Below are 17,563 nucleotides of genomic sequence, written 5' to 3' on the forward strand. Positions count from 1 at the left end.
GAAGTTAGCAGAGAATTGACTAATGAGTGATATCATCGCTTAACTTGAGAAAAAGAACTTCCTATCAGTGATGTGAAACAACTCCTCAAGAATTGGCTGAGCTGATAGCTGCAATAAAAGATGGAACAATTAGCGGAAAGATTGGCAAACAGGTAAGTTCAACTAAAGTTCAATCTAAAAATGTATCATCTTAATCATTTTGAATTAGTGCTATTCCATTTATGCAGATACTGTTTGGGCTACTGGCCAAAAGTAGAACTGTCCAAGTAACGAGAAAAGCAAACATCTTGGTTCAGGTCAGTATATGTTGAAACAACATGAGAGACGAAAAAGAAAATCCACTTAATATTATCATTCACAGGAAAAGTTTGTTTGTTAATCAGAATTCTTTTGTAGGTAAATGATAGTCATATCTTCACGCTGCATTGTATAATATAGATTTGGGGTCATCGACGACAACAAAATAATGTGTCCTTTGTATTCACTTTCAGCTTTCTTGGGTACTGCTCCAGTAGATTCATCTATGTATGTAAATATATCTAATACTCCATCCGTTTCATAATACATGATGTTTTAGAAGATTTGTATTGTATCATAATAGATGATGTTTTGATATATTAATATTATTTTCAATTTTATTGGAAAGACAATTAAATATTGTAATTATTTATGTAATTGGTTGAATGATTTTAAAATTATATTTTTAAAACTATTTTTAGAAAAATGTAAATTTCTTAATTTTTGTGCATTGAGTTGAAACATTTTATTGTGAAACAGAAGGAGTATGTATGTGTGATGTCTTAATTACTTCACTTATGGTAAGATTGGCAGATTATGAATGACCGCAAAAGTCAAGGGAGCATATTTTAATGAATTCACCTTTTTTGTTTATGGTTTCAAGAAGAAAAAACCAAATAATATATAAATCCACAACAGCTTTTCTGACCTAAATCATCGTCTTCCGTACGACTTTTAGTTATGCTTACAACATACAATTTCTCACACCAGCATTTACTCTACAAGACTACAAACAACCAGAACGTTAGGTTCCCTGAAACTATTATAGTAGGTGTTTATTTATCAGCATTTCAAATTTTCAACAGATATATTCAAAAAATACACATCAATTCAACAAAATATCACCGTTACCCAAAATAAATAATATATAAAAATGTATAGTTGTAATTTTAAGAATTTAAAATACATGTATAATTGTAATCTTTTGCATTATAATTGTAAACATTATTTTTGATAAGAAATAACAAATAATACATATTGAAAATAGAGATTACTTTCAATTTAATGTTCATGAATCATTTTGAAATAATCAATAAATTGATAATATATTATGTAATTCATTAAATTACTAACCCGTCCGTAGGGCAGGCCAAACCCCAGTATATATATATATATATATATATATTTAAAAAGACATAGCAGTATACTATTTGTTTACAGTTTCACATTTTCAAAAAATAATGATTCCACTATTATTTACTATTCATAATATTAATCAATTTTCACGGTTTTTATAAAAAGCAATGTTTTTAAACCGGATCGAACCGACGATCAAATCAGATTAAACCGTGAACCAAATATATCTAGGTCAGATTAAAACTGTTTGTTTGTAATTTACTTACAAAAATTAATTTTAATTGTTTTTATCTTTAAAATCATACAAATAAAAACTTTAAATTCTCTTATATTTGTTTTTAAAAAATTACAATTCACAGTGATAAATATTCAAAATCAAAATATTAATTTAATAATTAATATTTATTTGGTTTATACATCAATTTTGTTACATAATTATTACTAAATAAATAAATTTAATTATATTTGTACTGTGTACCGAATATAACTAATAAAGAATTTAGATTTTTATTTTTATTATACGATTAAATTATATTGAATTCAGTTGTAAACCCGATCGAACCATATTTGATTTATGACTCAAAACGAAATTCTGGTCCAGCTACCAGTTTAAAAAACATTGATAAAAAGTGATTCCACTACACGCAAGATGCAACTAACATATTAAAAATATGGGAAAGACGAGTTATTTCCCCACGAGAAGTATCGTACATCACCAAATCTCTACCAAATTATGACTTCGTTCCAGATGTCCCCGAATTTAAAGTTCAAAACATATTTCCCCATCAAACTTAATTTGATATTGGTTAATACATTTTTTTGGGGGTTTATTCGCGAGAGCAAACCAGAAAACTCAAAAAAGTGAACCGAAAACTGGTTCGGAACTAAACATTACCCAGATTTGACCCGATCCATGTCTCTCTCGGTTTAAATTCACAAAGTGAGTTATGAACCCTGAAATCGATTTACGATTCTCTTCCCCCCTATTTTCCGAAATTGAGAGTAAGCAGTGATGTGTGGGTCTTCACAAATTGTGTATGAAGCTTCTTGTCATTGGATGTACGATTATGTGTCCGAAATTGAGAGTAAACAAAGATGAAGAAGATGATGGCTGGCTTTGTTAAGTCTAAAGAAATGGTGAAGAATGGTGAAGAATGTGTTTGTTTTTGATTTGTTGTGAACTTGAATCAAATTATGACCTTGTTGTGTTTGAATCTATTCTCATTCCAATTCATGTGTTTGTGTTTTCTAGTTATGTAAGATAATGATTTTCAAATTTTGATGACTTGAAGCTTTGTGGTCATAACATCGAAAAGAGACAATTAAAATATCATAAAGAAAGATCAGTAACCCACAAAGCTTTGTGGTCAAATCCATTCAGCTCTACCTTCTTCTTCGATATCTTCGCTTCTCTCTACCTTCTTCTTCTTCTTCAATCTCTTTGTTTTTCTCTTTTGCGATTGGAGATTTTTCGATTTAGGGTTCTTAACTTGAGTTAAAGGGGTTCTTTGGTTCGGAGTTTTAATTAGTGGTTTAGCAGGTCTAATTGGAGTCATATACTGATCTAAATCTAAATGTGGTTATGTTAAGTTCCAGTTATAATTTGAAATCTAAAATCGATTTACTTAATTTTGTGGGGTCTGAGATTTCGATCTTTTATTCTGTGGAGATATGAGACATAGTCACAAGTTTGATAGAGAAATAAGTTTCAAATTTTAAATTTGGATACATCTAGAACGAGATCATAGTTTGATGGAGATTTAATGCTATACGATATTTCTCGTGGGAAAATAGCTCATCTTCCCTTAAAAATGTAGTAAAAGATAAAATAAAATGCGATTAAATTATTAAAATTACTTCTCTTTCCCGACCTAAACTCATATAAGATTGTCTGCCATTAACAACCCATCTGAGAATTCTTCTCACCATCACACATAAAAAAGACTTATAACTAAAAAATGAAAAATCAAGAACCTGTGATACTCTTGTGCACAACCATGTACAAAATCATTGAGATTACAAGAGGAAGAAAGATGACAATCCGCTTGGGGGCCCTAACACCAAAACTATCAACGCAGCATCCTTCTTCAGCAATCGTCTCAAGCTTTGGCAAATTTGAGAATTGCTGTTGTTGTTTCTTGTTAACGATAAGCCTTGGTGATACCTCTCCCCATGTTTGAACAAACCTCATTCCCTTGGCCATTTTTTTCTTCTTTCACCCAAAAACAATCCGATGCAGTAGAAGGAAAACGCGAGTTTAGTTTCTAGAGCAGAGGAAGACTGAAAGGTGATATTGACTTAGTGATTGAAAGATCTTTGAATGGGAGAACTTAGAGGTGCATATGAAGTGGAGGAGACAAAGGGAGAGAGGTTAAATAGAGAGACTAGAGGTGACAATTATGGAAAATGAGAAGAAAACATGAATGTTTTTTCGGGATATGTAAGAACAAAAATGTACGGTTTGCAGATCGCCAACGATGCATTCTCTAACATACTTTTGTTACATTTGCTAACTTTAGAAACTCTAAAAACAGATAGTACCCAAATAAACCCATCACATGACTTAAAAAGGGTCGAACAATTATCCTTAGAGCCAAAAAACCGAACGTCCAAAGAGAAAACAGAGGCTCATAGAATGGTTCTATACTCTCCCTACATCTATATGATCACATATACAGGCTCTTGAGTAATGTATATATGAACCTGGAATCGGAATATGTTAGAGAAAGAATGTAACAGTTTCTCAACTCGAAAGGCTTTTCTTGTTCCAAGAATTGTCTCCATAAGGCCTGAGATTAAAAATGATGCATTTAATAGGCAACTGAAACAAAAATAACATTTGTCTACAAGAGGTGGTATCTTTTTACCTCGGATTTTTCAAATGGAGCAACATGAAGATGATGGATATGATTATGGAAGAGGCACCAACGACGAGATATGTGATGCCGAGAAAATCATTTCTTCCTCCTAACCAACTTGACGTGGAGAGAATAAGCTTCTTCTGCCCACTAAAGCTGTAAGTGTTGTAGTTGTTCATCAAATTCACCACAACAACGTTCCCTGGTTCCAAGTCCTCTTCGATTCTTCCGTATAGTTTCCTGAAGCTTAGTAGAGCAGCTGCTCGCATCCACACAATAAAGTCCTCTTGGTCACTTAGCTGCAAAGTAAACAAAGTCTCTTAGTCTCATCAAAAATATGATTTAAGATGTTTTTATGGGTAATATAAGTGTAGTGGTTAAGAATGCATACTGGAACTTTTGGATCCAACTTAGCTCCACCAATCAAAGATCCGTTCTGGAAATTGAAAGGATAGACATCCTTTCCAAACTTGTGCTCACGGTCACTCTTCCAGGCAATGTTACTCCGGCTAACCTTCAGTTTTGCGCTTTCACGAGTAAAGGTAAATGTATCATTGAACATACTCCAAGCTATTAACCCACAAGGGACAATGGGGAGACCATTAGATGACTCCTCGGGTTCACAGGCACTTGTGTGGCTATACTCCTGTCCATGTAACAGTTGTTGATCACTTCTACTCTTTACATACCTGAAAAACAATGATGATCATTGCAAAATGACAGAGTTTCTCATCATCAGTTAACTGATAATGACATAAGGGATCCTGTTAGTTACCGGCGGTGGTTTTGATAGTAGTTATCAAGCTGGTAGTAGATAAAAATAGGAGCTTTCATAAACTTTTGTACCTACAATGACGCATACAAAATCAAAGATTGAAGATACCCTTTGATTGGGAATTAAAGGTAGTACCTTTAAGTAGCGAGTACAGTTCTTAAGGATGGATGAATCTGTAATGTAAGAGAGTTTGTTGGTTCTATATTCTTCAGGAATGCACTCAACATCATACCGGTCTACAATTTCAATAGCCTGCCGTTGAATTGAAGGAAGTATAAAAGTTAGCTCCAGAAGTTACAATCTCAAACAAACAAAAGAGATCGATCTTACATCACGAGAAGCACGGAGGGTAACGAAGCCAATGGGAATGAAAACAAAACCCATCAACATAAACACTGTTATAACCTGAAAGACATAAACGGTTTCAAAGCATTAGAGCTTTGGATTTTGCTTTGTTTATCAAAGAAGAAGCACAGGAGTACATGTTACTAACCGACGTTGGTGTTAAGACTGGCTTACAAGCTGGGAGCTTCTGCTGCTTGAACTGATACAAAGCTGCCAGAAAACAATTACTCAGTTTTTTAAAAAGCTTTGAAATTTGATGAAATGAATCTACAAAACTGCAACGATTCAGTGACGAAGCTCGAAATGGTCAAACAATCGGCACCAAAATCGAAGGAATTAATCAAGAATCTCACCTTTGGATCGTACGAAGGATGATTGAGGAGAACGATTCATCGAAGTGTTGGATCCTTCCACTTCCATCATTTATCTTCTCTCGAGTTCAACTATACATAGCAATTACTCCCTTCGCAATTCCAATTACAAATCGGCGGCGGCTCGGGCTCGCACGGTGGATCGAGGATCGCGTGGTCTGCTCTCTCTGGGCGTAGAGAGAGAGTAGTAGATTCACCTGATTGATCTCCACTTTTTGTTTTCGCCTCTTTTGAATTTCTGAACTAAAATGTATAAATTTATTGCATAATTAATCTTCTATCTTTTTTTTTTTTTATCAACTTTTTTTTTGTCAACAATTAATCTTCTTTTTTTTTTTTGTCAACTGGGAATTTTATTAAAGGACTAAAGCCCAAATCGAACCAAAGCCCAACAACAAAAGAAACGAAAAGCCGAAACAACGGCCAACTATACATCAAACTTCTTGGGCCGTCAGCCCAAAAAGAAAACCGTCGAAGAAGAAACCCGACAAGCAGTACCACGTGTTCGAACGCCCTGCGCTCAATGGACACGCGTCAGACCGAAAGCCAGCTTGCTTCTCCCGGAGGCAGAGAGGAGCTACGACGGATCTCCACCGTCGGCGGAGACAGATTAGTGAAGAAAGCTCAGACGGAGCGATCTTCTCAAGATCCAAGCCGCACACCGGATTGACGCTTCAAAAAACAATCATCTACAATCAACTCAACAACTTCGCTCATCCAGCATGAACCGAAGCAGAGAGAAGAGAGATGATTGAGCGGTGAAGAGACAGGAAGCGCAAATCAACGAACCGGGATAAGCCCGGTGAGGAGCCGCCATCACCAATCGAGAAGATCGCGATGCGGAGACAAAAGTCGGATGTCCAACACCGAGAGATCAAGCGAGGACACCGAAGACAAAAGCCGGACGACCTCAAAAGGAAACGAGCGTCGCCAGAGTCAGATCCGGTCGGAGAACACCGAAACCGGAGATAAACAGCCGGCGGAGCCGGCGATAAACGGATCGCCTCTCAACAATTAATCTTCTATCTATTAAGTGATTTTTCCCTTATGAACTGCACATTTTCTTATATAATTTAAAACAAAATTTATATTTACTAAGATTTGATTTTTTTTGTCAACATTTTCCATTGATAGGAAAAGCCCAATGGGCATTACATGGTGAAGCTTATCTATTACATATAAATTCTAACCCGTTTACAATTTTATAGTCCAATAACCGACCGGATTACAGAAGATCGATTAGTCACCAACGCGATCCACCGTTTTTTTTATGATGACACGCGTCGAAATTGATTGCTTCAGGGGATAGGAGATTCTGACACGATGCCACCTGCTTTTCACTCTTAACTGACGTTTTCATTTAAACCCCTTGAATCCTCGGATTATAGAATTGGGATTACTCGAGTTGATTCACAAAAGGAGTCTTTGTCGGACGGTTAACGTACACGCCGACTCTGTTGAAACCCTTTTAAACCAGCCGAATTTAATCCAACATCACCCTCACCATCTGGAAAGCTTCACCATATGCCAAATCACATGCACATAACAGAGTCAGACAAAGACTAACTTCCTAGGAAAGGAGACGAAGCATATCCTACGACAAACAGATTTCAACTCAAACCTATCTGATATATAATAGAAGCTAAAGAAAGATAATTCAAAGACAAAAGCTCATTTACAGACAGAGCTTTAAACTTTATTAATCAATTGATTTTAGGAAAATAAATAAGAAGATGAAAATTTGCCCAGAAATCAATTGAAACAACACAACAAAAAATTGCCTAAGCGAAAAAAAAATCGCCGCGCGAAAGAGAAATCGATCTAGATCGAAAATATAAACATCAAAAAACAAAATCTCTCTCCATCTTCATATTTGTGAAAGATAGAAGTGTGTGAGCAAATATGAAGGAGGTAGAGAGAAAAATCTCTCTCTAAAGAAAGAGAGAACATTTTTTGGTAAATGATCATCTATACTATATTAAAAGGGTTATATGAAGAGTAGAGAGGATGTCCACGTAGGATAGAAAAATCAACCAATCAGAAAACCCGAAGTTGCCACGTCATCTCATTTATTTTTTCGAAAAAATGAAAAAACAATGCGAAAGAAAGGATCGAACCCGGGTTAGTATGACATAAATATAGGACAGTTACCACTAAGCAATTGAGACTTTCTTGAACACATATACAAGAATCACTAAGTATGTAATCACAAACTCTTATGTACAATTACAATAATATGAATTAAACTTTCAAGACTACGATACTCTGTTTTGTAAAAAAAAAAAGTAAGTGACTAAGCTAATATATTCTTTGAATGTGTGAGAACATTGACAAATATGAAAAATCATAGAGTTCTTTTTATGAGAATCCAACTAAATAAGATAAAAAACAATTAGAGTTACAAATATTTAATTACCATTTTATTCAATTTTGATTAATTTCAAATTGTAATAATGTATCTTTTTGGAGTTACAAAAAATAATGTTCTTTCTTTATTACACTAGCATTATATATAGATTCTATTTACACAAATAAATATATAACAACATAAGCTTGCTTTCCCCGATTTATATGAAAACGTTTTAAGTTATCCACCAAAACAAATTAATTAAATCAATCAAATTGTTAGAAACAACAAATTGATATATAATTTTATTTTAAATTAAATTATTTAAAAAGTGTATTTTCATTAAAATAAAATAATAAATAAGTAAAACTGATTTGATGGTAATTTTTATGATATATATATATATATATCAATTCTGTGAAAGAAATAGTAGCTTAATATGGAGAAAAATCTTAAATACATAGAAATTTAAAAATTAACTAAAAAATAAATAAAAATTAAACTATAATATCACTTGAAAGCTTCTAAGACAATATTAATAAAATATTTAAGCGATAATTAGACAAATTTGATTTTTATTTTTGCCAGCCAAAAGTTTATTATTAATTAGCATTAGTTATTTCAAGATGTTTAAGAAATGATGGACAAAAAAATAGGATGAACATAAATGATATATAAACTATGAATAATATTTTGTAAAGCTGACTTGGATAACACATTTGCACATCTATTTCCAGTCTTTTTTATGCCCAAATTTAATTTCTTCAGAGCATTTATTCCACAAAGAGATCATATGAGATATTGTTTTGATATTCAGATTTGTTTCTTGACTGTTAAGAAGATTGATAACTGTAAAAATGTATCCTTCGAATATGATATATCTATAACTGAGTCCCCAACATGAGACAAGTTTGTTTAAAAAATAAATAATTTCATTTTTTTATATTATATAATAAATATTTTATTTACTGATAATAAAAATATAGTTATTTATCTATCACAAATATCTATGCAAATATGTGAATCAAGTACAACAATCAAACAAAAAAATGATTTCCACAAAGAAAATTTTAAAAATATATTTATGTTATGTAGTCTTATTTTATATTCTTTAAATAATGTAATATAATATTATACATTATTTTTTTAGAATTGATAAATACATATAATATCTTATCCGCGCGTAGCGCGGTTAAAAAATCTAGTATTAATAATATTCGATTTATATGTTATATTAGATAACTAATTATAAATAAATCTAACAAAATGATCAAAAATAAAATAAAAAATTGAAAATAACATAATTCTTATATATACATTTTTCTGTTATCAGAAAATAATATTTTTCTAGAGAGAGTTACGTAAAAGGACACATTCTGTCTTTAGTTTTCGCTGAGAGACACTTTGTCAACTTCACACACTTTTCCTTGCCAGCTGTTTTTTCCTAGACAGAATTGACCCTGCTTTTTTGTAATGAAAAGTTTGTTTCCTTTAACAAGATAACCGTAAGGTAAGTGAGTTGTAATCAAGTTTGTGTTCAGTTGTAATTAATGATAAATGTTTAAATTAAAAGGTAGGTATATATCAGAAAAAAAGTTAATTGTTTTGGAGCGTTGAATTTGTTTATAAGCATAAGATCTAACGACTGTTGATAGTGTTTGATAGATTGTGCAGTTAAGATGGATGTTCTTCGTCTTAACGAAGAAGATGAAGAAAAATATATTTATTTATTAATAGGTGGGGATGCTCTTCTCGAGCTCAAAACGTAGATGTGTTCGTGAAAGTGTAGCGGTGGATGGATAATATTTGTTTGTTACTGCTGGATTCATGTGGATATGCTATTGTGGTTAGACTAACATAAAGGCTCGTCCACAAAAGACCCTAAGGTTTTTCTTGCTGTTTTTTGGTTTAGTTATTGTGAGTGTAATTAAATTTTCGGCTTACATTGAATTTACGAATTAAGAGGGTAAAAGTAAGCTCTGATGGATATCAAAAAGTAGAGAAAAGTAAACAAACAGAAAGCAATAGATTAATTAACTACCAAAAGAACAACTCTCTCAATTGGTGACATTAGAATATATGAGAAGACATAGCCCAAAGGGCACATTAGTAGTACAACAAAAGGTGCCTCCCGAACAAGAAAACCTAAGGATGAGATGACTTCTCAGTTGTCGTGGTCAGCGAAGACTTGGTCAGTAAGAGAGTTTTGAACAGACTTGACAGGTGAGTTGTGGTCACGTGAGTTGTGGTCACGTGAGTTGTGGTCATGTGACTTGTGGCTAGAAGAGTTGTGGTTAGGCGAGTCGTGGTCAGCTGTCAGCGGAGACTTGGTTAGATGAGTTGTGAACATGTGAGCTGTGGTCAGTCGAGTAGTGGTCAGGGTAGTCTTGGTCAAGAGATTTGTGTTCAGGAGATTTGTGGTCAGGAGATCTCTACAATTAAGATCAAAAAGCTTCCCGAAGGATGACTTTCTAATCCTTCTAAAATCTGGATTATCACTTTCCATGTCGGTGGTTGATTTTGAACGAGAAGATAAACTAGACTTAAGTTGTTGATTTTGAAATCAGAATCTAACATTCCATATCAATAGTTGTCTGTGAAACGAATCGGGGGAGAAGAACAGACGGCTGAAGAGAACACAGAAAGTTGTATGGAACAGAATTAGAGAAACAAAAACATGGATTCAGCGAGAGTAGATCGGCGAGAGCGAATAAGACGCCGGGCGGCAGAACGAGAGAGAGACTGAAATCGAACGGTGGAAAGGGGTAAGATGTCGAGAGAGACGACTGAGATCTAGGTGGATGAGATGTCGCACAGGAGAAAGGGGTTAGGGTTTCGTCATTGCATACTTTTCTCAAATTAGGGATTTAATTTGCAAGTGGAACCGACCCGATGGACACTTTATCACTTTGATTTTTAATTTATTTTATTTGTTTTACATTAATAGTATTTGTTAGGGATGGATGTCTAGTTAGATAGTCTAACAAGAAGAGATATTCTTTAGTTAGAGGTTATCTTAGTAAATTTATCAAGAGAAAGTGTCTTGTAGGCTCAATGTGTCTGTTAGCGTAATTGACAACTTAGAATGTGTCTCTTAGGGTAATTTTCTCATTTTTCTACTATAAAAGTTCAAAAATTCAAATATAAAACAATTTATAATTAAATATTAATCAAACAAAAACATTTGTATAAATATATTATTTACATCTGTGATATCTCTAACTAGGTGTTTCATCCGTGCAAACGTGCTTAATCATGTTAAAAATATTTATTATTATATTCATCACTAATTCATTATTAAAATAACAAAATTTGATTTGTTACTTAATAGTGTTTATACATTTTTTCTTTCTTAATTTTAAGTTTCTATGACTAAAATTTTTATTTTTGGACAGTAACATAATATATATAAGAATTAAATTTTTAATTATATATATATATATATATATGTTTGGTCAATTTGTATATATATTAATTTTAAAATAATTGTCTAATTAAAATTTAATTATTTATTATTCATTAAGGTTATTAACAATACTAACCGCTCTAACTTTTAACGTGAGAGCTTAAAAGTTAAAAATCACTTCACAAATAATAGTATAAATTTGTATATATATTAATTTATAAATAATTGTCAAATTCATTAAGATTATTAACGATACTAACCACTCTAACTTTTGACGAGAGAGTTTAGAAGTCAAAAATTATTTCGCAAATAATAGTATAAATATGTGAGTGTTTTTGAAATTTTAACACAATAACAAGCATATCTGCATCTATATTTAGATGAAAAACTTTATCATGTATAAATAATTTGATGTTTGATTTAAGCTTTTTAGAATATTTAATTTATTTTTCCGATCAGCCACCATGAATTGCTCGATTTCTCTGATTTACTCCTTGTTCTTCGAGATAAAATGTCATTGATCTATAGACGCTCAAGAAAAGGAAAAGAAAATGTTATTTCCCTAGTCCAGACCGTTCAACTTATCATAGATTCAACAGTCTAATTGTTTTTTAACTACCTTTATTGTAAGTGGTCTTATATGTTTTAAATGTTTTAATAAATTCATATACAAATTGTTTTTATCATATATAAAAAAAATTGTTTTTGTAAATTTGTTTTTGTGATACTTTGGATCTTGGCATATTAAATGAACTCGTTAAAAGAAGTAAGTCATGAACATGATTTTAACACTTATAAGTAAAAAATAATTAAATAAGGGTTTTGTCCATGCATGCGTGCATAATCTTCTTACGAATATTTATTCTTTTGTTTTTTTACTAATTTAAATCAGCATAATAAAATATTATTATCACAGAGAAACTCTACTTTTTCACGTAGAAAAGTGAAAGAAAAGAGATGAGATCCCCTATTTATACTAAAAAGTTGCAGCTAGGCATTATCATTAGGTCTATTTAGACCTAGGGCACCACCTCTTTTTTCACCTTTATAAGAGCGACGATTCCAATTCTCAAAGTAAACCGGTATCCAGTTTGAAAGAGATGTATTGAGCAATCTGAATTCAAATTAAGTGGTATAACATTAAACAGGGTTTTGGAAACCATTATTTCCAGCAAAGAAAATATCACTTGCCAAGCTCCTTATCTTACGACCTATTCTCAAATTCACTGAGATCGACCTCATCCCTCTCTGGTGAACTAGGAGGAGGGAAAGGACTTACTGTCAAAAACGGGCTTGCCCCCTCAAAAAAAGGTCTGCCAAATACAAGAGCTTGTCCTTATTAAGTTTGGCATAGCTTATTAGGTCAAATTGTCTTTAGAGAAAATGGCAAAGGAGGCTTGAATATAAAGAGAAACAACAAGACATAATGAAAATCGAAAAACACACATTCACACATATTGACGGTGAGTTAGAGTTTCCTCTTTACTCTTACCGACTTAACTTGTCACTAGGTGTTTGCCTGCAATTTTGTGGGTAGTTATATTATATAAAGAAATATATATTATATTTACATTGTTATAATTTTTGAATAATAATTAGAAATTTAAAATTTTAATTTTTAATTTTAAATATTTGGATAATCAAAAATTTCAGTATATATTTTAGAAGATTTGTGAGATTTAAAATAGTTCAAAAACATAAACTTTAGTCATTAAAAAAATTTCTCTTACAGAAAAGAATATTATAATTAATTCAGATAATTGGTTGTAGAATTACTTTATATTTTAGTTTAACACATGAAAAACTCTAGCTCTCAAGTGAAAAAAAAAAAAGAGAATATTATTTTTTTGTGTAAGTCCAATATGACCAATATAATGATGAGAGACTTTTATCATGAAATATCTTTGTAAATGGTTTTGTGTGGGATTTAAAAACATAAAAGTTATAATAATTTCTTACCTACAAATATAATTCTTTTATATAATAATATATAACTATTAAATTTATTTCAATAAAAAATGCTAAAGTATTTTATTTAATTATATATAACTAACTGATAAAAATAAAGAAATTGATAAAACATATATATTCTTTTTTCTAATTCTAAAATTAGTTACAATAAATCATTATTTGTAATATCATTTGTGTTTATTTGGTAATTTGTATTAATTAGCTCTAGAATTACTTTTTTATTTATTTTTAGATCTGATTAAAATAATAACTAATATATGTTAACAACCAATCAAATTATAACTAATTTAAAAATTTAACCTATTAAAGACACATAATCAAAAGTCAATTAAGTTGATTCTCAATTAATATACAACTAGATCTTGATCCGCGCCTCCGCGCGGGTGTTGGATTTAACTTGCGTTCAATGTAAATTTATAAACCATTGATTTTATAAAATGTACATTTATATTTTTATGTTTTGTAAAATATATTTAGAGTAGAATATATTATATTATAATATAGATGTTTGATAATAGTTTTTTATTTGTACGTAATATTATATTTATAATTTTATAACTTGATGCAATTTGATGTAATTGTAATATTCATATATTAACCTATTGATGTTTTTGTTTATTTATTTAAAAATGATTTAATTTTTTATAGTGGGTTTTTATGAATTATTATTAATTTTCTGATATTTGGTTTTCTTGAAAATTGTATTGTAACAGATTAATATATATTATATATTACAGTTTGTGTTTTTATTTTCAGCAAAAATAACAACAATTCATTGTGATTAATTTATTTATTTTTATTTTACATAAAATATATTTAGAGTAGAATATATTATATTATAATATAGATGTTTGATAATAGTTTTTTATTTGTATGTAATATTATATTTATAATTTTATAACTTGATGCAATTTGATGTAATTGTAATATTCATATATTAACCTATTGATGTTTTTGTTTATTTATTTAAAAATGATTTAATTTTTTATAGTGGGTTTTTATGAATTATTATTAATTTTCTGATATTTGGTTTTCTTGAAAATTGTATTGTAACAGATTAATATATATTATATATTACAGTTTGTGTTTTTATTTTCATCAAAAATAACAACAATTCATTGTGATTAATTTATTTATTTTTATTTTAAGTGAAGTGGAAGATTTGTAAATAAGAAAGAAATGCAATAGCTAAATGTGTAAATAAACAGAAATATTTAATCTGCTATCCGTGTTTCCAAACAATTTTTATTTAATCTGCTATCCAAGTTTCAAACGACATAATCTGTAAATAAGAAAGAAATACAGTGACTAAATATGTAAATAAAAAAGATATTTAATCTGCTATCATTGTTTCCAAACAATTTTCATTTAATCTACTATATAAGTTTCCAAACAGTACCAAAAGGTACTTCAGTTTTAATAATATAGATATAATTTATCTCTTTAAAACTAAGGATAAATTTGGTTAAAATAAACATAAAAACATGTATTAGGAAAATGGTACTTTAAGCGATTTTTCTCATAATTTGTTCCAAATCACACTTTCTCACTCATTTTTTTTAATTAGTGGTTAACATAAAATTAAATGGGTTAAGCTAAAAAGTTCTTCCTTAAATTATATATGACCATCACACTATTTTATCAAACACTAACTCATTCAACCAAATGTTTTTAATTAAGACTAATCATAGTTTACATATCTTTTAAAATTATTGTTTCAATTTATTTGAAATTAAATTAAAACATACCTATATTAATTAAATATGATTAACTAATAAGAAAAAAAATATTTCAATTTTTAAATAACCAAATGTAATTATTTTAGGCATATACGCTTAATATTAATGTGAGATACAATATTATATGAAATAAAATGTTTTTATTTGTATAAACTTTGTTAAAAATTTATTATCGTACATTTTAAAAGTTTATTGTAGCGTAAAAAATACATTTCATTAATTTTTAAATATTTTTTTTTTACTTTCAGTTTACTTTATATTTTCCATCTTTGACTTTAACAATTATACAGATAGTCATTTTTATTGAACTTCCTTACTAAATTTATCTTAACATTTTAAAAACATATAAAAATAATTAGTTCACATTTATAGTAACACAAAAAAGTACATGTACCTCGACAGACAAATATAAATTAAATACATAAGAATATAAAAATGGCAAGAACACAATAAACATATTTTATTATTGTTCCCTCTCGTTCTTTTATTTATGTCTGCTTTTTTTCCTATGAAAAATAAGCATGCTAATTTTATTATGATCCAAGCTATATGAATTATATTAATAGAATATTAACTCTAGAAATATTCTGTGAAAAATACTTTGATTAATATAATTAAATGACTTACCATATAATAAATAAATGAATTACCAAATAATATAATTTAAATGACTTACCATATAATAATATTAATCCATCTTGTTATATTAATAGATGAATTAAATAATTTTTTTCTTGATTAATATACGTTTAAATAAATTACCATATAATTTTTATGTTTTAAAATATAAAAATATTTGAATCATTTCTAAAAGTGATAATGCATATATGATATCATATTGTCATTGGAAAATTATTGGAATTTTTAGAATTATATATTTGATTGTTTTGCATTCATTTAACACATTTTTATACTATATATATAATGAATGAGTGAATTTAATTAATATTATTAAGTTTAGATTAATTAGTTTTCTAAAATCTATGATTTATTTTATTCACCACTAATATAAACATAATAAAAACCGTTTTTATAATGCTTTCCATAGTATCATATGTATATGTATCTCATCAATTTATATAATGTAATATAGATATTTAATTATTTCTATAAACAAATTATGTTAATTCTTCTATATTTAAGATGCTTATTTGTATGTTTAGAAACATAGATTAGATTAGATAATTCTATAAATAGTTTCCTTTTAAAAACTTTAATTAAATAAATAAAAAATAAAAAAAATCATCAATCAATCAAATTATAACAATTAATTGGAAAGTTATTCTATGAGCGACACGTCAGTATAAATTATTAAAGTAACTTTTCAATTAATATATAGGAAGACAGCTTCTTTTTAAAAACTTTAACTAAATAAATGAAAAATAAAAAATCATTAATCAATCAAATTATAACAATTAATTAGAGAGTTATGAGCATACGTCAGCATAAATCATTAAAGTAATTTTTCAATTAATATATAGGATGATATTTACTTATTCTCACAGAATGGTTTCGCTCATTTTCTCGCTCGACATTGTAACCTCTCTTTGATTAATCAATAAATATATGTCTGTAAAATAAATCACAATCGAGTTTGATCATCTTAATAAAACCGACCAAGCTCATACTAATATTTAACAAGTGGACTTTATTTTCCTCGTCCACACATTAATGGGCCTTTTCAGCTCATCGGTGTTACAGTCTCTTTTTACCTTTTGTTCATTTTCATTCCTTTTGTAAATGATTTTGACTATTATCCCCTACATATTAGAGGAGAAACAATTTTAAAACTTATCTTACTGGCAAAGAATATGACGTGGTGACGTGGCTTCACGAGAAGCTTTTATTTAGTAAAACGTTTAGGTATCACGCAGAGAATGTTTTTCACCAAAATTATGAATTTAATACGTTCACACTAACATTCCTTAAAAAGAATTTCATACCATCTATATTTTCTCAACAAACACTTTTACGTGATAAACCTTCAGGTTCAAATTCGATTAGTTGGTTTATCAATCCTTTCAATATAATCATAGCATAAATAAAAATTTATTATTCTTCTATACGTTTATGTTAAAAACGGCAACTCATATGATCTATCACCATTAACTCGACAAATCCGTAGAGACGACAAAGCGATGAACTTTAGTACGATGCCAAGTGTTAATGAAAGAACCTTTTTCTCCATACTTGCTTTTATACATTTAAGCAGATCACTCACGTTCTTCAGAACCGCTTCTCATTGCTGAAAGAGAACGTTGAAAATATATTTCTAGATAAATGTGTTGTACTCGGTTTTGTTACTGCTCGATGAGGTGATCTCTATTTCGAGGAGACTGAATCACTGTAAATCGTCTCGGCTTAGTGTATTAGTCTT

At 29.6% G+C, this 17,563-nt stretch overlaps 1 protein-coding gene across 1 annotated transcript; it reads right to left on the bottom strand.

The window, feature by feature from the left end:
* Nucleotides 1-3,909: 3,909 nt before the first annotated feature.
* On the bottom strand, nucleotides 3,910-5,983 carry LOC125578275 (putative ALA-interacting subunit 2). The gene is made up of 8 exons (XM_048740652.1): nucleotides 5,706-5,983; nucleotides 5,501-5,562; nucleotides 5,338-5,412; nucleotides 5,143-5,259; nucleotides 5,008-5,078; nucleotides 4,624-4,921; nucleotides 4,242-4,531; nucleotides 3,910-4,163 (listed from the first exon to the last, which is right to left on the bottom strand). The coding sequence occupies exons 1-8, from the start codon at nucleotides 5,773-5,775 to the stop codon at nucleotides 4,118-4,120; spliced, it is 1,029 nt and encodes a 342-aa protein (XP_048596609.1). The 5' UTR covers nucleotides 5,776-5,983; the 3' UTR covers nucleotides 3,910-4,117.
* Nucleotides 5,984-17,563: the final 11,580 nt, after the last annotated feature.

Source organism: Brassica napus, chromosome A9 (assembly GCF_020379485.1).
Source record: "Brassica napus cultivar Da-Ae chromosome A9, Da-Ae, whole genome shotgun sequence".
NCBI lineage: Eukaryota > Viridiplantae > Streptophyta > Magnoliopsida > Brassicales > Brassicaceae > Brassica > Brassica napus.